The 22,498-nt window shown below is 46.6% G+C and overlaps 1 protein-coding gene across 3 annotated transcripts in view; it reads left to right on the top strand.

Moving 5' to 3' along the window:
• The window catches only part of JCAD (junctional cadherin 5 associated), an 85,301-nt gene extending 76,904 nt beyond the window's left edge, over positions 1–8,397 (top strand). For all 3 annotated transcript variants that reach the window (XM_039219118.1, XM_039219119.1, XM_039219117.1), the window contains one exon: positions 5,719–8,397. In XM_039219118.1, coding sequence (XP_039075049.1) covers positions 5,719–5,753 — 35 coding nt within the window. In that variant the 3' untranslated portion in view covers positions 5,754–8,397. The remainder of the gene's footprint in view (positions 1–5,718) is intronic.
• Positions 8,398–22,498: the final 14,101 nt, after the last annotated feature.

The raw sequence follows: 22,498 nt of genomic DNA, 5'->3' as shown, positions 1-22,498 counted from the left end.
CAAACACAGTCTCAGCCTCAGCTCTGACACAGGCATCTCTGTTTCTGGCATTTTCTTCAGGAACTGGGGAATTATCAATTATATATCCTAGAACTGATTCAAAGAAGAGTTGTACATGCCAGAAGCCCCACATGCAACCACAGACAGAAGGGACCATGAATCATTCAGACCTTTTCACCATGAGGCCAATGCGTTCCCTTGTGTGTAGGAAAGCAGGGACCCTGGCCCCTGGCCCACCTCTGGAGCCCCGCCCTCTAGGCTTACTTCACAGCCTCTTTCTCTTCTTTCTACTGTGAAATCCAAGGACTTAAAAGTTAATGGACCGGCGCCTGGGTGGCTCAGTTGGTTAAGTGTCTGACTTTGGCTCAGGTCATGATCTCATGGTTCATGGGTTCGAGCCCCGCGTCAGGCTCTGTGCTGACAGCCAGCTCAGAGCCGGGAGCGTGTTTCGGATTCTGTGTCTCCCTCTCTCTCTGACCCTCTCCTGCCCACGCTGTCTGTCTGTCGGTCTGTCGGTCTGTCTCTCTCTCTCTCTCTAAGAAATAAATTAAAAAAATAAAAGTCAATGGACAAGGTCACTTGTTTCAACTAGAAAATTCCAGAACTTTTGTTCCAAGAAATGTCTACTTGGCACTTTAAAATTTTTTCCACAAATGCAGTATGATTCTTAGGAGCTTTAGATGGTGTTGTTCGGTGCTTTTTACCAAATACATTATTGAAACAAGCCATGTGTCAGGGCCCTGTTGGATCATATGACTTGACAGAGTCGGTCTTTGCCGAGAAAGAACACTGGGATGTGGAAGTGTTGCCATAATGGTAGGAAAAGTGTTACGTGGCCCATTTTTTAAGCTGTTGGGATCTATTAGGCTCCTCCTCCTCTCTTAGGCCTGCCCCCTCCCCAAATATGCCCACTTGCTTTTAAGTAGGAGTTAAAATGAATTTCATCAGTCCTATCTTATCCTGAGAATTTTAAAATAAGACAAATCCAGGGCGCCTGGGTGGCTCATTTGGTTGAGTCTGACTCTTGATTTCAGCTCAGGTCATTTCATGGTTCATGAGATCGAGCCCCATATCAGGCTCTGCACTGACAGCCTGGAGCCTGCTTGGTATTCTCTCTTTCCCTGTCTCTCTCTGCTCCTTCTCTGCTCATATGTTCTTTCTCTCTTTCTCAAAATAAATAAATACTTTTAAAAAAATAAAATAAGGGGCGCCTGGGTAGCCTAGTCAGTTAAGCATCCGACTTCGGCTCAAGTCATGATCTCACAGTTTGTGGGTTCGAGCCCCACATCGGGCTCTGTGCTGACAGCTAGCTCAGAGTCTGGAGCCTGTCTTTGGATTCTGTGACTCCCTCTCTCTCTGACCCTCCCTTGCTCACTGTCTCCCTCTCTCTCAAAAATTAATTAATTAATTAAAAAATAAAATAAGACAAATCCTGCTACAATAAAACACCAGTGTGTAAAGATTTCTATGCCTCTATATTTTGAGGAGTATTTTGTAACACAGAAGTTTTCGTTCAGTCAAGCACCCCCTCAATTTTTAGCATGATCCCTTGGCATGTGAATGGGGTTGGACAGGTATCTGAAAACATGTAGATCATGCCAATTTTAATGTTAGCTAGCCACTTAAAACATCTTTTCCCTGACCTTATTTTTTTTAACCACCATAGTTACTAACAAGTAGCATTTTTTTTCTCCTCTCCTTCTGATACATTTGTTAATAAATAATAAAATGACCCAAAATCCAAAGGCAGAGAGATACTCATGATGCCACACAGCTACCTGGGCACTTTTAAGCAGTTGCATAGCAGGATACTCCGAGGGACGATTTCATAGACACACAGGGGCTCAGGTGAACTTCTGTCAGCCCTTCATGTGATGGTCACCAGGCCTACTCAGAATCAACCGTTTTGAGAGGAATGTGGGTCATATGATTGAGGTGGCCAAACTTTGATACATGGTAACTTTTCTACTTGTTATTTTACAAGTTAGAGTAAAGCCTTACTGCTTTTTCCCAGATGAATTTCTGGACTTCATTTTCCTTTTGATATATTTTATCATTTTACACACAAGAACCATCATCTCCCTGGCCAACAGACACATGAAACGATGCTCAGCATCCCTCCTCATCAGGGAAATACAAATCAAAACCACACTGAGATACCACCTCACGCCAGTCAGAGTGGCTAAAATGAGCAAATCAGAGAACTCTAGATGCTGGCGAGGATGTGGAGAAACGGGCACCCTCCTACACTGTTGGTGGGAATGTAAACTGGTACAGCCCCTCTGGAAAACAGTGTGGAGGTTCCTCAGGAAACTAACAATAGAACTCCCTTATGACCCAGCAATAGCACTGCTAGGAATTTACCCAAGGGATACAGAAATGCTGAGGCATAGGAGCACATGTACCCCAATGTTCATAGCAGCACTCTCCACAATAGCTAAAACATGGAAAGAGCCTAAGTGTCCATCAACAGATGAATGGATCAAGAAGATGTGGTTTATCTATACCATGGAATACTACATGGCAATGAGAAACAATGAAATCTGGCCATGTGTAGCAACATGGATGGACCTTGAGGGTGTTATGCTGAGCGAAATAAGTCAGGCAGAGAAGGACAAATATCATATGTTTGCACGTATAGGAGGATTAGGAGGAACTTGACGGAGGAACAAGCGGGAGAAGAAGGGCGGAAATGGTGGGGGAAAGGGAGAGAGGCAAACCATGAGAGACTCTTGAATGCTGACAAAAACTGAGGACTGATGGATGTGGGGGGGAGGGGGGGATGGGCATGGAGGAGGGCACTTTGGGGATGAGCACTGAGTGTTATGTAGAAACTAATTTGACAATAAACTATTTGTAAAAAAATAAATAAATAAATAAATAAATAAATTGATCTGTAGCAACCTATAAAAAAAAAAAAAAAAAAAGAACCATCATCTCCCCACCCCCACTTCTGCCCTTCTCCCGTCAGCCCAGTGTGCAGGAACCACTTCACTCCCCCCGAATTCCCAGCCCGCTTAGATTCAGATTTTGTTCTGGAATTTTAAAATAAGATTACACCATGGGTATCTGTAACCTCCCCTCACAGCTCTGCCAGCATACACACATGCACATGCCCTTCTCGAACTTCATTATCTGTGTTGCTGTGTAGCACCTGTTGTATCATCAAGTATCTTCCCTGCAGCTGAAAGACAGCCCTTTCACCTCACATCATTTAGTGGCCTTTGGGGCTCTGGCCAGGAAGTCAGCACCTCAAAACTAACTCGGGGGACAGAGTTCCATCTCTGCTGAATAGATCGTGTGCCAATTCCAATCCCAGGCGCTGGTAGTGCTGAGAACCTGCTGGCTCCATCGGCCTCCATCCATATGAGCGTGGGAGGGAACAAGATGAGAGCAGCCTTGGAGGGTGTGAAGGTGCAGTCTGTAGGCAGGCTGGATCTCAGCACAACCTCAAGGGCAGTAGCCCTCGAGGGTGTGAATGCACAAAATACCCACAAAGGATGGGCCTTAGTGAGTTGAAATCTTGCCCTCCAGAGCCAGGATTCTAACTACTCAGAGTACCCTCCCTGTCTTCTAGGCCTGTGCTGGCTGGGACAGCAGCTCCTTGTTACATGTGGGTCCTTGAGCATTTGAAATGTGGGTCATCCAAACTGAGAAGTGCTGTCTGTATAAAATACATACCAGAGTTCAAAGATAGTATATAAAAGAGTTTTAAATTTCTCAATAATTTGTATGTTGATTACCTGTTGAAATGATAGTATTTTTGATATATTTGGTGAAATGATGTATTATTAAAATTAATTTCACCTGTTTCATTTGCTTTAACACAGCTTCTAGAAAATTATAAGTAGTGTTATGTGGCTCACATTGTATTTTTCTTGGACCTACATGTTCCATGATCTGAAGAAGGAGGCCATTGTTCTACAGAGTTCTATCCCTAGGCCCCTGGCTCTGGGCCTTTAGCTTCAACAGTGGGGCTCGGGGGCACAGGCATGGTCTGTGGAGGTGTCTCCCGGTACCTGGCCCAAGGTGAGCCAATCAGTGCCCACTGTCTGTGTAACTCAAGGCTCAGTGGATGCTCAACCTCCTTCTGGCCTGTCACCTGCTGAAAGTGTGCCCTTCCCGCCATGTCATCCGTTAGTGACTGCCCCCCTCATTCTCAGTGGAGAAGAAGACATTTTTGCTCAGCGAGGCTCCCCACTCAGAATAGCACACAATGAAGCTGATTGGGCACAAAAATGTAGCGCTCAGCTGTTCACATCCTGTGTCATCACGTTAGGCGTCGTCAAGTGTAAAATATGAGAAGGCAGCCGACCCACCTGAACTCCACCTGCTTTCAGCCAGGTGGTGCGGTAAATCATGTCTGAGGAGCCAGCAGCCTGCTTTTCCTAAACACAGGCGCTGTGTCCTATCCGGTTTACAGTGTCGGGCACAAAGCATCGTAGACACGGTCTTAGCTGTCACGGTTGTAGTGTGTGTGGTAAACATATGGTGGCAATGCCGAGAAGGTGTGAGGAGACGTGGCAGCACATTCTGCTGCTAGGAAAATTAGGGTGTGTGTGGCCTCTGACGTACAGTGTCCAGACGGGTTTGAGAAGAGATTGTTCTGCTGCAGCAATCCTTCTAGATTTCTTAAGTGTTCTCTTAAAAAGTCAGGATACCTTTGAGCTTCTGTGGCAGGAAATTCTGACTATAGGAGGCACACGTGTGGTTTTGGGGCTTACGTGGGTCCCAGAGATCTGTGAATCCCAAGGCGGTCAGATTAAAATCACTAACGGCAGCTTCAGACCGTTGTTCTTTTATGGTGTCCCATTTTGGAAACCCAGCTCACTTGGGCCCAGGTTGGGATTTTCCAGTTGTGGGCTGTGGAACGGGACTGTGTGGTGGCCCAGGCTCACACACCCCTGTGCATGGGAAAGGCCTAGAAGAGTGTACCAGCAGGCATGCGTCCGGGCCTTGGCCTGTCTGTTGGCTGATGGTGGCTGGAGACAGGAGGCCTCTCATTGCTGGCCAAGCCGTCAGGATTTCAAGGCCCTCAATCTATCACAAAGATACATTTTTTAAAAGCAAGATTTCATTGGAGTTGTAATTTACAAAAAAAAAAATCCTTGGATATCACTGGAGTTGTAATTTACAAAGACAAACAAACAAAAAACCAGCATGCCATTGCTGGTTTCCATGTTGTGTTTAAAGTTAATGTTGTTCCTCTATGGACAACAACAGGAAAGGATTATCAGAAATTAAGCAGCTGACATTTTTCCACCTATGATTAGGTGCAGTGATCATACATGTCCTTTTAAAATAGACTTTTTAAGAATTTTTTAACTTTTTCATTTTAGAGAAAGTGCACTAGCTGGGGAAAGGGGCAGAGAGAGAGAGAGAGAGAGAGATAATGAGATTGAGAATCCCAGGCAGGCTCCACACTCAGCATGGAGCCCAGCCCTGGGAACATGACCTCAGCTGAAATCAAGAGTCTGATGCTCAACAGTGAGCCACCCAGGTGCCCCAAAACAACCTTTTGATGATAGTTTTTTACTTCTCAGTGAAAATAATATTGTTTAAATGTTTAAGCATTAGCTCTACACTTGTGGAGTTTGCTCCCTTAACATACTTATTTATGGTCTGAGAATTAAACCAAAAACACGAATTGAATATACTACTTATTTTTTCTTTTCTTTTCTTTTTTTTTTCTTTTTTTTTTTTTTTTCTTTTTTACAGATTCCTATGACCCTAGCAGAGTGGAGAGGGTGTGAGGAGATGCCGGTTTAGCATGGGATCACCAGAGTTTACTAACTGAGTGTTCTCTCATTTAGCCTGTCAGCTCGACTTGCACATGTGCAAGCCGGAGACTGCTGGCTCTTCGTGTACTGTGACATCCTTTACCACTGCCACCGAGAACCTCATCGTTCCTACAGAATCACTTTGTGGAAATAAAGCATTAGTCCATTGAAACCATCTGTTTTTATAATATGAAGAGTGAATGCCTAAATTTAGAAAAGAGTCACATAAAGTCTCTTTCGTGATGGATGTAGCCAAGCTGGTAAATAGTTTGGTGTTAATCTGGTTCGATGTGAAAATTCAAACATGAATGATTTTAAAAGGACTGTGAATTTCACAAATTCCCCTTTGCATGTCCATGGCCTGTAGTCTGTGCTTGTGTTAAGGAGTTTGGGACGTGGGCCAGTTGCCCAGCGTACTGGCACTTTGAGTTGAGGGGAAACGTGATGAATATATATGACCTGTTTCTAATCAGTTTGGCCTTCTGCTGCTGCAAGTCACTCTATTTATAAGTAACTTGCCATCAGAGGGTAAGAGCAATAGCTTTTAAGTTCCTAAAAGATTAAAACTTGTACCATAATGTACTCAAGAGTATTATTTATCTGGCAATGAAATACTTGGATCATTCGCAAACATGCCACTGTCTGCTTTGCACTCTGCACTATTTTTATGTTCTGTATGGATGTTTAGAAATCCTTTATATGAAAAATAACTGCTGGTTTGAAATAGACCATTTTAACAAAGTAACTATATTTCTTTTTACAAAAATGCTATTTTTCTATGATGTAAACAGTCGTGAGGTGGCAGATTTTTAAGGAAGTATTATTTTATTTAAGAGTCTGTATCCCTTTGTGTGAGAGGAGCCGCAGAAGGGGCTCATGTTTTGCTTTAAAGCACACGTCCTTTCCCCATCCCCACCTCAGCCACTTTTCTTTTATCTTAGAGATGTCAGTATAGACATTTTACAGGGTTAAGAAACTTTTCACAAAGATACTTTTGCAAATGTAGCTGTAAGGGTATATTTGAGTATAACCTTCTTAAAACCAGCCAACATCCTTACAACTATTTTTGCTGCCATATCCTCTAGGATTACCAAAAACCATAGTTTCCTCTTGATATGTCTGTGGGGATCTACTCCAGGACCACACTTTCCTCACCCCTCCGCCTGTCCCTCTATGAAATATGTATTTTTATCTGGAATGATCCTTAATTATTAGTCTTGGCATATTTTTTTAGGAATACTAGAGACATTACATATACACCAGTACAGAAATATTATGAGGCCTATGCAGTCCACTGTGTTTACTATCGCAGTGGCACGCACAAAGTTCATGTGTCTTCATGCACCTGCCCCTCCTTTCTAAGTAAGGTGTTCACGTTAGCAAACGCTTCCTGAATGGGTTCTTGTTGCCTTCTTCCTTCCCTTCCTTCCCTCTCTCTCCTTTTTTTTTTTGGGGGGGGGGACCACCTTATCTCTTTTTAGACATTTCAAATTCCTAAAATGTGAACTGTTGGGTGGTCTGCCATTGGCCCGAAAACACCTCTGACTGGGCTTTCCTGGCCCGTTTTTATCTGTACCATTTGATCTTATTTCATAAGAACTTCATGCATTTGGACTGTAATAAACAATACAGAATCCAAGTTGTCCTGCACAGTCGTTTCAAATACACTTCTCTGTAGTCTGGGTCTTTACCCATTACCCGGAGGCTTCTACTACTTCCTTCCAGATTTTGGCTCTTGTGAAAAGTTGTCATGAGCTCTTGCTTTCCCCACGAAGGAGATGGGCCAAGGCTCTGTATTAGGAGTGGCTGAAACTTCTTCCTGGGAAAAGGTTTGATGGGGGAGAGGTCAGTTAGTCTGTTACAGTTGGTGAACCACTCGAGTAACCTGAGAACTAATTGAGGGGGCCACATGGAGGTCTCTGTGGGGTGTTCTTCCCCTTACACTGCAGATGGAGGAAGGTATACGTGTATATATACATACGCATATAGGCACATACATATATCCATATATATTCACTCTGCTCTGACTTCCTCTTAAGTTTGCCGATCCCATCTAAAAACTTCTTTTAATCAAAATAATTGAATTTTAGCTTATTCCTCAAGAGAAAGAAAAGGATACTGAAGAGAAAAATGATGGTAACCCAGGTATATCACAAAGCAAGAACTTTTCCAGTTTTTATTTGAAATTGTATCATCTTTCTGAAACCATTCTGAATATAATTGAAATTATCAATATTTATACTTTGAACCTTAATTTCTGGATTCCAGCCTGTATATAAATCTTTGGTGTGTGGCGAGGAGGATAACTTTGACAATTTGACTTTTAAGCTTGCCTGTTCTGAGGTAAAGGATTATCTAATCCAAAATAGCTTTCCCAGAAATTTTGAACTTAATGCTGATCATCATTCTGTTATTATTACTGTTCCTCATACGTATATAACTCTCCATTATTATTGTGGCTGGAAAAAACAAGTGTTTCTATTTTGTGTTTGTCATTGTTTTTCTCACACATATATGCTAACTGGCGGTGTTTCGTAGTTTGGGGCTTAGAAAATTAAAAGTTCTAATTTTGACCATTTGGACTAAACATTACATGAAGCACTGCATATGAAATATATTTGTGTGTGTGTGTGTGTGTGTGGTTTTTTGGTTTTTGGTTTTTGGTTTTTTTTTTTTTTGATGTGCAGAAGAAAGGAAAGAATGTTGGTAATACAGCTCAAGTTCAACTGTCTTTGAAGACAACTTCTAAATTATCAAAAACCAAATACCTTCCTTATCCTTTTCAACCTTACGTTCCTGCAGACCGCAGAAAACTCCCTGCTCAAGGGACACAGCCCCTGAGTGCGTCCTCAGAATTCTTTTTCATGCCGCTTGTAACACAGAATTCTTTAGAAGTCCCTTAAAACCTATCTAGTCTCTGAGATGCTGGTTTCCTGCCTGAAGTCGTAGGTTAAGGTTTGGCTCCATGTGCAAATTCTAAGTAGAACTTTTTCCATTCTGTGGCACTGTTGGTGAAGCATTGTTAACAGGAGTTCAGATGTGTAGATGCGGATGGCTCCGGAACCAGACCTTGACCGCCTCTTGCAGCTGCGGAATGACTTCCTCTGATGGCAGCTCGGCCCCGGGCTCCCGAGAAAAAACAGCCACGCTGATCTGCTGTGGACACAACTGCTTCCCAGCTCTAAGCAGAAACGACTGATGGAAAATCTGATTCAGCCACCATTTCAGCCCCCCTTCCGCCCCCCTCCCCGCCCCAGAGATTGTGTTTGTATGTTTTGGCTATTTTGCTTTGTTTTGTTTAAAATGATTAAGTAGTACACAGTGAAGTGTCAGGTTAGCAGCTCTTGGAAAGTGACCAGCACAGCAGAACTCCCACCATCTACATATCCGAGCTTTAGAGAAACACTCCCAGCTTCCCAAGTTCTTGAGAGCAGTGACTTTGTTGTCTGGACCATTTTCTCCCAGCTCCATCTGTGCTTAGGGGCCGGAACGAAGGGTGGGAGAGCGTCTCAGGCAGGGCTTGCAGGCCTGGGGGATTTTTGCATTTTCTTTTGCTTTTGTTTTTAGCTGCAGATTCTGTACATCTGTTTGTAGGAGGAGAGCTGCTACTCAGGACAGGATTTAAGAGACAGATTCCAAGTGACCTTTAAGAGTCTGCGTGGTGGGAGGCCCTTTTCCAGGAGTGTGGGTTGGTCCACTCTGGGACCCACCAAGAGAAGAAGGAGGGAGATGACGAAAAATAACATTAAAAAACGGCCGCCCAGCCTGCATGCTTTGTTTAAAAAGAAAAAGGGGGGGGGGTGGTTTAAGACTACAATTCAGATTGAGGCCTCTTAGAAAGGTCGATATGGTCTAGCAAGCTGCCCATTGAAACAGTCCTTGGGCTCATCAGCCGTGTGGAGAGGCGGGCAGAGTGCCTGCAGATTCCTGGCTTTGACTTTGGAGAGCCCCTGTCACAGTTGTGTTTATTACAGAAGACAGGGAGGTCCTTGTTCTGTGGCCTCTGCTCAGCGACTGAAACTTGAACCCGAAGGCAAGTCCAGATCGTCCAGCTTTCCATCCCATTGCCGTGAAAGGGGTGAGGAGGAAGTGCTCCTCATAGGATCGCCCATCCCCTTTCCCACACAGAAGCCAGGCCTGCTGGGGCCTGCGGCTAAGCTGAAGGAGCAAGACCTCGCTTTCCTACACCTCTTACCCCACCCTGTTAGCAGGGCCAATATGTGTGACACTCGCTGTCACGGAGCAAGAGAGACAAAAGCAAGTTCAAGTTGAGAAGCATATGGCAGAAATTAGAAATGGAAACCATATGTCGCAGCCAGGGAGAAAAGCAGTAACCTACAGATTATAAAAATCAGTGAATTACTCTCCACTTGGTTCAGCTGAAATTTGAGCCCTCACACTCAGACCTGTCAGGAAAGCAAAGCAGAAGCATCTCAAAAAAAAAAAACTTCCAAAATTTGGTGAAAACAAGGCTCTGTAACCCCCCCAGAAACTTAGTATCTGCTCATCAATTCTTTGGGCACCATTAATATCGTAAGGCAGTTAGAGAGGGTTCTGGGAAAAGACACAACTGGTAATGGCCAATCACCCGTTGCTGGTCATCGTACCCAGATCCAGCAGCACCAGAGGCCTTAAGGTGATGAAGGGTGGAGGTGGGTGATGAGTAACACCAGCAGAGCACAGACGAATGTCTTCCAGGAGCTCCTGTATCTCTGCACAATGTAAAGACTTGCTCTTTCAGGATGGCTGGCCTGCGCAGTAGTACACGTATTCCAAATAAACATTTTGCATGAACGGACCTCTGTCCATTGTCTTTGGCTATGGATGCAAGGCTGCCCTGGAAGTCTTGAAGGCTGGTCCATGGACAGCAGCAGGCTGAACAGGGTGCAGCTCGAATGGTGTCATGATACAGGGATGGGTGGCCCGAGAAGCTCCCGCACCTTTTGGTATCCACCGAGTATCTCCTGGGTGTTCAAGGATCTCTGATATCTCCTGCAAGGACTCGCTCACATGGTGGAAAGAGACCTATGGTCAATTTGGGGACTAGGTTTGAATTTTGGCTCCATTATGAGCCACGTGGTCTTGCCCGTGTTCCTTCCCAGCTTCTGTTGCCCCACCTGCCCCTCTTATTCCTTGACTTTAAGAACCAAACATACAGAAAAGTCCGCACAGGGGGTGTTCAATGAATGGAAAGCGGATGTTGACCTGGACCCTCTGAGGGATGGGGAAAATGCTGTCTGGGAACTTGCAAGTTTTAAAATCCAGGCCTTAGTCCCCAGATGGGGATTCACTCCTTGTTTCTAGAATCGCAATTCTGAAGCAGATGCAAAGTCCCAAATTGATGCTCTGAATCTATGACTCGTAGCCCAGCTGTTGTTTCTGAGTTTAAAAAGAAATGATTTGGTCCTTCTTTCCAACTTGAGCTCCTTCTTTTCCCCCTTCATGTCCGTAGACTTGTCCTTATTCCTTCTGTGGCTCCACCTGTGTGGGGCTCCACGCTCCAGGGTTCCAGGCCCCTCTCACTAGTCCAAAATATCATGTTCAAATGCGGGTATTAAAGTAACAGCTATTCCTGGTTGGTTGATAATTGAATCCACATAAAAAAATAAAACTGAAAAGAAGTCCCTTGTCCAAATTAATGCTGTACGATGAAATACACAACCTAGGAATCGGGGGACCCATCCCGGGCCTGGCTCTGCATTAACTAGCTGCGGCTCTGGCCACCTCCCCTGCTTTGGAACACTTCACAAGGGGAGAAAGTGGGATTGGACTAAATGAACTGGTTTCGTCCAACTCTAAGATTATATAGTTAATTTTTGGCAAAATTGGAAGTCCACAGGGTCTTCGCCCTGCCAGAAGGGTCCAAGAGTAAAATCATTTGAAAACTATGGCTGTACATGGCTGAGGACAGGGTCATCACTGGGGTAGGGAGATCTGCCATTATTTCTTTCACTAGGGTGGTCCATTTTCCCATTCCAATAGCTTATCATACTTCTCTCTACCTTGCCGTACTTTGGAACCAGCCAAGAGACTGACGATATTGAATTCTCTGAAACGTATTTTTCTTATGTTAGAGCAGGGCACTGGGTGTTTATGAGCCTGGCTGGCAGCCCAAGACATTAATCTACAGTGTCTGTATAGAGTGCTTTTTTCTCACAATCTGCCTGCTTGGGGTCCTTTTAAATGTACTTAGGTTTGGAGATGTTTGTGTCTCCCCAGCGAAGTTGGCCTTTCTGCTTCTGCCCCACACGTAAATCTTTCCCCAGGTTGTGTTTTGCAGGCTGGAAATGCTGTGAGTCATCCCAGGGCTCAGCATTTTGGGGACAATGGCTCCACGGAGGGCATGGGGGACATCAGCGCTCCCAGGTCCAGTGGGCCTCTGGTTTGCTTTCACCTGGAATGGAGCGTCTAGTTCTTCTTTGAACAAGAGGAGGTTTGTGCCAGATCATGCGGAGAGTCCATTTGCTTCTTCTCCGGCTCCTGTGCCCTGTGTTCCTGCATTAACCATGGCTGTTTTTCCCTAGCCTAATCCTACTGATGTTTCCTCAGTTTTGTTTTTTTTTTTTAATGTTTTATTTATTTCTGAGAGAGAGAGAGAGAGTGTGTGTGAACAGGGGAGGGTCAGATAGAGAGGGAGACACAGAATCTGAAACAGGCTCCAGTCTCTGAGCTGTCAGCACAGAGCCCGATGCGGGGCTCGAACCCACGAACCGCGAGATCATGACCTGAGCCGAAGTCGGACGCCCAACCGACTGAGCCACCCAGGCGCCCTGAGTTTCTTCAGTTTTAATGGCAGAGTCAGATTCTTGAGAAATAAATGCAATGTACATTCACCTAGAGCTTCTCTTGAGTACTTAAAATGTTCAACATAGGGATGAAGGGAAGACAAGGAGAGTAACATTATTGCATCAATTTAATGCATATCACTTTACAAAAGACAAGGGGTACAGAGAAGAGGAGACAAAGAGTTGTAGCATGCAGCTAGTAGTAGAGGAGAGATCCAAACCTATCTCTGTACCCTGAAGTCCATGCTGTTCATCTTGGCTTGCTGCACCCCAGGGGGATAAGATAAGATCCTCCAGGTAGGAAATTCAAAGGTACCAGCTTATAATACTAAATGCATTTATTAGGATCGGATTCAGCCGCTCACATCACAGAATTCGAAACAACAGGGGCTTAAATGAGATAGAAGCTTATTTCTCTCATGTTTCAAAGGAGTCCAGAGGCAGGTGGTCCAGAACTAGCGTGTCAGCACCATGGCAACTGGGGAACCAGGCTCCTGTCCCTTTCTGCTCCAGCATCTTCACATGGTGGCTTCCATCCTCAGGGTAACTTTATGGTCCATGATGGCTACTAGGGTGCCCGCCATCTTGAACGCCTTCCAGGTAGATGACAGGGGAAAGAATTCTCTTCCAAATGAGTTACCTTCCTTTAAAGAGACTTCCAGGGCATTTTACACCCTTCTGCTTCTATTCCATTCAGTCGTGTGGCTGGAATTCAGTCACATGGTCAAACCAGTTGCAAGGGAGGCTGGGAAATGTGGTTCTTTTTACCTGGGCACTATCAAAGGTCTACATAAAATCAAAGTTCTACTAGTAATAAAGAGAGGAATCATAGTCAATTACTATAGGTAACCAGCAAGCAGCCCCTGAGGCAGTTAAACTACCTACAGGCATTGGCCCCAGGGTGGACGGATGCGCACACAGAGCAGTCCTGTGCCTTCCATGTCTCTGTAGAAAGTTTGTGACCAAACTCCACAAGCAGCACTGAAGATTTTGGCTCATGAAAGATTAAATACGTTGCCCCAAATGGAGAGTTTTTAGTGGTGCCTTTAAGCCAAGGAGGGAGCAACGATGCAGCAGAGAGGCCAGCTGTAAGCAGCTGCCCCTGCAGTCCAGGCTTCCGGTCTGACAATGCACACCCTTGCTTTCTAGGAGGCGCACCCTCCGGTGAAGGAAAGTGATTTTTCCATGTTAGTGCTAACGAGGAAGTGGGAGGCGAGGTGAATGTGCACACAGGAGTGGAGATGCCATGTTTGTGGGTTCTGAGGGCAACAGATCGTGTCCACCCTCATCTAAGCTCTGATGGACGCTCCTCGCACCTTCTGCCCAGAGGCACAGGTTGAACTCTGGACTGTCTTCACAGAGGTCCCAACAGCCCTCAGGGGAAAGCCCTCAGGGTGGGGGGGGGGGACTGCTGGTGAGGGAGACTGCGGTGAAGGGGGGGCTGGGGTGGGGACAGCCACGATGGAGATGGATGGAGCGGCGCTACCTCCTGCCTCTTTTCTGGAAAGGTCTCAGGAAGTGCTTATGCCAGTGCCTTCCTGCCCAAGGTAAACCCTTTCAGCCTTAGAAGTCCTGCAGTTGACCACGAGGGAACCGCTCTGAGCAGGTCAGGTAGCAGGTTTTAAGGCAGAGTATTCTGCCTAATTAATGATCTCAGCTGGTAAATGATGCAAGGGAAAGTCGCTGAACCCCTTTCCTGGTCATGGAGATTTGTATTTACAGATGCATCTCTAACTGAAGAAGATGTGCCCCAAAAACTTGTATTTTTTGTTTGTTTGTTTGTTTTCTGTTTTTTTGGCAGATATCATGACTTAAAGGCAAAAATGAATCAGGAGCCACAAGAAAACATTTAAAGATGTCCAGGGTGTGGGGAAAAGTTGTGACAGGTAGTTCATGCAGTCTAATAGCATGGTCTGGAATATTCTGAAGGGTGTAGAATACTTTCCCTGGAAGGTCCCAAGAGGAGCAGAAGAGTTGAGCTCTAGTTGGGGGGGCGGGGGGGTGCTATGCTACACGAGGGAGGAGAGACTGGGAGGGACGTGGGGAAAGATGACCACCATATTTTGACAAACCTGGGAGACATGCCATTATTTGTTGGAAGCAAATGCTGTTGGTTAAATTGATAGTTGCCTTTGACTATAAGTTCATCCCAATTTCAGCGATGTTAAGATGTGAGAAATGGATGTGCCCATACAGTTGATGGAATGCAGGAACTAACCTTCACTCCCTCTCCCTGGCTGCACGAGCGCGCCTCTCCTTTGCTGGGGTGCTGCGGGCTGGTTCTGGAATGACCAGCCTGGATGCCAGGAGTGCCAGGCCGTCCCCACAAGCAGCAGCCCCAGGGCTGTGGCTTTCAAACTTGGGTCTGTATCCCAATGCCTGGAACTCGTTAAAAGAGAAAAAGAGGTGGATCTAGTGCATCTGGCATGAAAACTAGGACACTTCTTTTTTGACTAGTAGGCATGTAACTTCCATGTCCGTCGTCCCATAGACATTTGAGGAAACTTCTGGAGTCTTCAGCAGCGATTCAATAGGGCAAGTATCAGGGCTTCTGCTGGCCCTTCCTAGCCAGCAGGTCCTTCTCTTTCTTGAACAACATCCATTTGCCCTTCGCTTCTCACATTAAACCTCAGCTTCCCTGATCTGGTCATATGTGGGGGTGACCTGGTCTGAAAATGTTCCCCTCAGATTCATATGTTGAAGTTTAATGGCCAAGGTGATGGAGGTGGGGCTTATGGGAGGTAACTGGGTCAGGAGGGTGGAGGCCTCGTGAACAGAATTAGTGGCCTTAGAGACCTCAGAGGGCTTCCCTGTCCCTTCTGCCACCTGAGCACACAGAAAGTCTAACACAGAGCAGGGGGTCCTCACCCAAACACGCTGGTGTCCTGACTCAAATTTCCAGCCTCTAGAACTGTGGGCAATCAATTTCTTTGTCTATAAGTGCCACCCCCCTCCCCCTTCCAGTCTAGGATAGTTTGTTACAGTGGCCCAAGAAGGCTAAGACAGGTTGGGTAGCTCTGGGATGCAGGTCTCTTTATGGCACTGTCATGACTATGATGGAGCATACTTAAAGTCAAATGTTACTGTCCCTTGATGACAAGTATCTGAGGGCTCAGATTGTGTCTATCTTATGAATCCACAGGGTCTAACAGTTCCTTGCCCATATGGATGACGTAGGTTATCAACAAATGTTCAGATGTAAGACAAAAGGGAAGAGTAGAGGGGCGCCTGGGTGGCTTAGTCGGTTGGGCATCCGACTTTCGCTTAGGTCATGATCTCGCAGTTCGTGGGTTCGAGCCCCGCGTCGGGCTCTGTGCTGACTGCCAGCTCAGAGCCTGGAGCCTGTTTCAGAGTCTGTGACTCCCTCTCTCTCTGACCCTCCCCTGCTCACACTGTCTCTCTCTCTCTCTCCTAGAAATAAATAAATAATATTAAAAAAAAAAAAAAAACTGCAAATTCCCCAGGTTTTCACCTCAGTGTTTTAAATATAAACTTTGGCCTGACTTGACTTACACAAAAGTGTTCAAAGGCTCGCTTACAGCACAGGGCAAGGAAGGGCCGCACGCAGCCAGNGACTGCCAGCTCAGAGCCTGGAGCCTGTTTCAGAGTCTGTGACTCCCTCTCTCTCTGACCCTCCCCTGCTCATGCTGTCTCTCTCTCTCTCTCCTAGAAATAAATAAAACAAACATTAAAAAAAAAAAAAAGGGAAGAGTAGAGGCTACCAGCTCCCCTCTTATATTTCAGGAGAGCAGGAAGTCAACATTACAGTGCAGCAAACATTTAAAACAAGCTTGGAGGGGTGCCTGGGGGCCTCAGTCAGTTGAGCCTCCAATTCTCGATTTGAGCTCAGGTCATGATCCCAGGGTCATGGGATTGAGCCCTGCATTGGGCTCCATGCTGATGGCCCAGAGCCTGCTTGGGATTCTCTCTCTTTTTCTCTCTCCCTCTGCCCCTCCCCTGCTCATTCTCTCTCTCTCTCCCTCTCTCCCTCTCTCTCTCTCTCTCTCATTCTCTCTCTCTCTCTCATTCTCACACACACACACACACACACACACTTAAGAAAATAAATAAAATAAGACTGGAAATGTTTTCACCAAGATGTTAACAATTGTTCTCTCTGGAGTTGGGATTATGGGTATGGATGTAAGTATACATGCATTGTTTAACTGTGTTTTCTACAGGAAATTGCTATCTCATGGAATAAGAAGAGAGTTTAAAGAGAGAGGGGAAAAACCAGACAGTGAATTGAACTGGATCCTGAGTGGGGTCAGAGTGGCACGTGTTAACACGGGGTAGTTGGGGTCAAGGGGCCTATTGGGGAGGAAGACTCAGGGCTGTGGAGTCAGCAACACACAGGAGGTCCTGGCTCTGTCCCTGGAGTTCAGGGAAGGTGGGCGTGAGCTGGCATGGATGGGAGCAGAGCAGGACACACCCTCCCGCGTGACTAGCTGTGGAGTCTGTCTTCCCCACACAGCCTGGGCTGGCCCTTGCCTGTCTTTTTTCTTTTTTAAAGTTTTTATTTATTGAGAGAGACAGAGTCAGAGAGCCTGAGTATGGGAGGGACAGAGACAGAGAGAGAGAGAGAGGGAGAGAGAGAATCCCAAGCAGGCTCCGCACTGCCCGTGTGGAGCCTGACAAAGGGCTCGATCTCACGAACCCAGGAGAAAACCAAGTGTTGGAAGCTTAACTGACTGAGCCACCCTGACGCCCTTGGCCCTCCCCTGTCTTGATGGTGGGTCCTGGGGATGCCAAAGGAAGGACCCCTCCCCTGCTGGAGAAAGCCCACAGATCCCACACGGCCTCTTTATCCTATTCACTCTTCCAAGGGCCAGTCCATTTCCTTCACATCAGACCTTAGGTAAATCAGCAGGTGATGGCGGGGGGCCACCCCCATTCCTTCTGGTGCGTGCCTCCCTCCTCTCAGTGTGAGACAATGCCTTTTATTACAACGAGGGGTAAGATCAGGTGGTGGTTGATGTGCTTGTTGCCTGACATTCACTCTGAAATCTAGCCACTCAACCAGCTTGTGTCAATGATTGATATCAGATTAATTTCCATTTTAATAGAAGAAAGGGATTTCTGTTTAAAAGGCCCCTGACCATGAGTTGGAGGCCTGGTAGCCAGCCTCACAAAATGGACCTAATACCCCTTGCTCTATGATTTTCATGTGCTTACAGTCTTCCCCCATCAGGTTGAACTCTATACCCCATCTAGCATGTTGAAAAAATTATGCTGTGTGAATTCTGAAGCCAGATCGTAAAAACAACAACACTGTGGTGTCCAGCTTGCTGTGTTAGATATCCCACTTTGAGGGAAGGCTGCCTCTATGCCAGGAGGCCCGCATCCCTGGGGAGAATGCCATGCGGTGGGGAGCTGAGGCCTCTCACTGACAGCCAGCGCCAGCCCCCTACCCAGTGAGCCACCTTGGAGGCGGGCCTTCTCGCCCCATGGAGGCTTCCAGAGACTGCAGCTGACATCTCCAGGGTGGCCTCACCAGAGACCTCGTGCCACCAAGCCCAGCTGCTCCCACATGCTGACAGAAATGATGTGAAATAATAAATAAATGTGTCCTGTTGTTTTGAACTGCGGTGTTATGAGGTGATTTGTTGTGCAGAAATAGGAATCTGATTCTGGATGTTTGACCTTGAACCTGAGCAAGGAAGTCAGAAAGCAAAGGGAAACTTGTAGTCAACGCTATTGGAGAAAAGGAGAAATAAAAGATCGAGGGCTGGGAGGATTCATTTCGACAGCTTCATAGTTTTGCCACGGGGTCTGCTCTTTTTGTCTTCAGCTCTCGAAGAACAAATACAAGCTGTCAGAAGAGTCACTTCCGCCTTTGGGAAACCCTGCCCAGCACGTAGGAGCTTGGACAGAATGCTGCGCTTGTATATCGCCCCGGGGGGCCACATGGTTCATACCACTATGTTAAAATGATTATCTTTATTATAAAGGTCTGTTACACAGAAGATCCTGTCAGAGTTAAAATCGTGCCCATATTATATTTGGTTCAGATCCATCCCACATAAGTAAGGTTGTACCACGAAGAAAAATAAGCTGAGGTTTGCAGAATTTATTTCATTTACGATAGACCATCTTTATTAAGTTTAGAGAGGGGCACTTGGGTGGCTCGGTCAGTTAAGCATCCAACTTCAGCTCAGGTCATGATCTCGCTGTTTATGAGTTTGAGCCCCGTGTCGAGCTCTGTGTTGACAACTCGGAGCCTGGCGCCTACTTCTGATTCTGTGTCTCCCTCTCTCCCTGTCCCTCCTCTGCTTTCTCTCTCCAAAATAAGTAAACATTAAAAAAATTTTTTTTTTAAGTTTAGGGACCTCCTGTGGATGATGCCAGTGGAGGGCTTCCATTTTTACTTCATCCAGAGAAGTTTCAAGTCACAGAACCATTGCACAGATCCTGGTATCCCGTACAATAGACAGAAAACGTCTTGTGCAAATAAAATGTGGCTTCCCAGAGCGAGTTTCTCCATCGTGTCTTATTCATGGCATATTTGAGAAACTGTGCCAGGCCACCCATTTCAAGGAGTGAATGCTGCGATGAGAACCAGGAGTCTCAGGGAGTGACAATCCCAGGGTCAGCTCCACATTGATGAGCTTGAGAACCTGCCCGGGGGGAGAATTCTCAGCCCTAGGAAACTGGATGGTTGTAGAGCCTTCACCAAGCTGGCCTGCAGAGTTTTGTCTTTTCTTGAGTGGTCTTTGTGAAGAGTAGTGACTGGCCGTAAATAAATCCTTCTGTTTGAAGCTGGTGCATAGGAATGGGTCACCCATCAGAGAGCCCTGCATCTGCTTCTACATGGTTCTGGTATCCCACCCACTGATTAAGTGAAAAGCACATTAGGGTCCAGAGGGGTGTAATTGTTTGGATTACAGCTGAACAAAATGTTTATTCTCTAATTTCCACTCCTCTCTCCTCAGTGCACACATGGTGGGCAGAGAATAAATTCCTGCACATTGAGCTGGGGCTTGTTGGCCAATGATATATCAGCAGATGGGAAAGGCTGGAAATGTGCTCACATGGCTGGCCTTTCCTTCTTGTGCTTCTCTCATTGCCATGAGAATATGCCCTGGGCAGCCCCTCATTCCGGGAAAATAAGAGACACAGAGAGGCGGACCACCCCAGTCAACCTGAAGACACATAGCTTGACACAGGGTCAGCTAACCCACAGGTGCATGAGGAAAACAAACACTTACTGTGATATGTACCTGAAATGTTTGTGGTTGCTTGTTACACAGCATTACAATGGCAATGGCTGCTGACTGAGACATATGCTAATCCCATTTTTTAGCTATATGCTATTGTATTCAATGGGAGAATTGTGTCTGGGGTCAAGGCCTTCAGGAATATCAAGAATCTCCTGGAGAGGGAGGGTACTCAAGAGATTGTCTCTCTACCCTTTGACCCTGCACCAGACCTGGAAATATCAGTGCTCGATTAACCTAGGACTGGTGCCTTGGGAAATCTCACCAGGCATACTCAACCCCATTTATGCCTGGTGGTCAAGTTGAACTTGGGCGTTTCCTCTTACACGTCTTTAAAGGGTAATGACCTAATGGTTTTTCATCATTAGAGGGCTCCTTCGGCTTTTTGTACAGTCAAAACAGTTTTCTAAAATCCTAACATGAGGAGTTGCTTTGCTCCTTAGTGTACAGATTCTTGTCTTTGGAGCTAGGTTTCTAAAGAGATGGTGACATGGGAGAGAGTGGGAAATATATCTGAGGTTTGTGGAATCCAAGCTGAAAATAGTTCAATATGAACACTTGCTGTTTGGGATAAAGGGCTTCAGAGGTGACTGTAGCAAATGGTGTACAAAAGTCCCCATCAGAGAGTCAGACAAAATTCCCTTCTCATAGAGTTGTAGAGCTGAGCTTGCAGAGGGTTGCTGGCAGCCCCATGTGGCACACGGACGCTAGGGATTTTCACATGGGGGGCTGCTGTCTGTCAGGGAGAGCCCCTGGGAAGAGGCCCATTCTTTTTTTTTTTTTTTTTTTTTTTTACAAATAGTTTATTGTCAAATTAGTTTCCACATAACACTCAGTGCTCATCCCCACAAGTGCCGTCCTCCATGCCCATCCCCCCCCCCCCCCCCCCCCCCCCCCTTTTTGTCAGCATTCAAGAGTCTCTCATGGTTTGCCTCTCTCCCTTTCCCCCACCATTTCCCCCCTTCTTCTCCCCCTTGTTCCTCCGTCAAGTTCCTCCTAATCCTCCTATACGTGCAAACATATGGTATTTGTCCTTCTCTGCCTGACTTATTTCGCTCAGCATAACACCCTCAAGGTCCATCCGTGTTGCTACACAGGCCAGATTTCATTGCTTCTCATTGCCATGTAGTATTCCATGGTATAGATAAACCACATCTTCTTGATCCATTCATCTGTTGATGAGGCCCATTCTTCAGAGTGGGAAAATGTGGGCTCCGTTCTGCCCTTCAAGAGAAGGCTGCCACCCTGTGCCTCCTGAGCCAAGGAGGTGTCCTGCCGCTCTTTGAACACTAGAGGGCAGCGTACATTCATGCAGAGGACTTCGTCCCTTGTCCCTGCTGGACGTCACCACAGCTACAGCTTTTCTGCAGAGCCCACATAGTGGCTTCCCTACAGATCTAGGCTGAGGGACTTTGCTGCAACAGGCCAGCACAGAAGAAAGGCTTTTAGGGGGTCCTGCTCCTGGTCCCCTACTTTATTTGTGGAGATGTGCAGATAACCCAAAAGCCACAAATGGGTGGGCCTTCAATGAGTTGGAGTTTGGTTACTTGCCTGTGTGGAGAATGGGTCTTGTGAGGATTAAATAAGGTAATGCCTGCTATGGGCTTGTCACAGCGCCCGTTCAACCAGTGTTAACAGGCAGCCAAACTGGTGGATGGGAAAGGCCCCTCCCCCCCGGGGGGGCACCTGGGTGGCTCAGTCAGTTGGGCGTCGGACTTTGACTCAGGTCATGATCTCACAGCTCGTGAGTTCAGGCCCCACGTCAGGCTCTGCACTGAGAGCTCAGAGCCTGGAGCCTCCTTCCGATTCTACGTCTCCCTCTCTCTCTTTCTATTTCTCTCTCTGTCCTTCTCCCACTCATGATCTCTCTCTCTCAAAAAAAAAAAATAAATAAAACATAAATAAAATAAAATTTATATATATGAAAAAGAAAGGGGCCCCTATTGGGCATGAGTTCCCTGAAGAGACCCAGCAGGCAGGCTGCTGCTTCTGCACAAACCCCTACCCCGGGGGGGGTGGGGGGGGTGAGGGGGGAGGTGCAGTGAGAGCCCCTCCAGGGCACCAGGTTTGTGGAAGCAGAGACCTCAGTCCCAGGTCATGTGACCTCTTGAGCATGACAACCTTGAGCTGCTGCACAAAAGGAACCCCTCAGGGCAGGGCCCCAAGGGACAGAGCAGCAATGAGTGTGCAGGTGTGAGGCACTGGCTGACCTCCACCCCTCAGCCCTGCTCCTCCTACCCCTCCCAGGCCGCTCGGCTTCCAGTCCCTGGGGGGCCTGATTGCTCCTGGGTGTCGCTGAGCTCTTTCCTATCCTTCCAGACACCCTAGTTGGCAGGTCAGGGCAGCCCCTGAAATCATTTTGAAAACTCAGAACAGAGCCTAGTTATTTAGCATCCATATCACCTGTTTCCAAATGAGCTCAGCCTTGGAAGCTTCAGAAGATTCTAAAGGCAGTGGGTGCTGAGTGCTGCCGGCTGTTACAATCTGTAGATTGTAGTGGGGATGAATGAGTGAGAGATCATCTTGCGAGTGGCCTGGAGTCTAGACTTCTCCGTGTTAGACATGGCAGCTCACCAAGTGGCTGGGTGGCCGTGGGCGAATACTTAACCTCTTCCTACCCCAGCCTCCCGATCCACCTCATCGCCAAAATGGTCATTTCTGCTTCTCCCTCCTCATGGGGCAACTGTCAGAACACGTGAAACAGGATCCTCTATGG

Source organism: Hyaena hyaena, unplaced genomic scaffold, assembly GCF_003009895.1.
Source record: "Hyaena hyaena isolate Hyena2069 unplaced genomic scaffold, ASM300989v1 scaffold_791, whole genome shotgun sequence".
NCBI classification, from domain to species: domain Eukaryota; kingdom Metazoa; phylum Chordata; class Mammalia; order Carnivora; family Hyaenidae; genus Hyaena; species Hyaena hyaena.
This window is presented reverse-complemented; position numbering and strand designations above follow the sequence as displayed.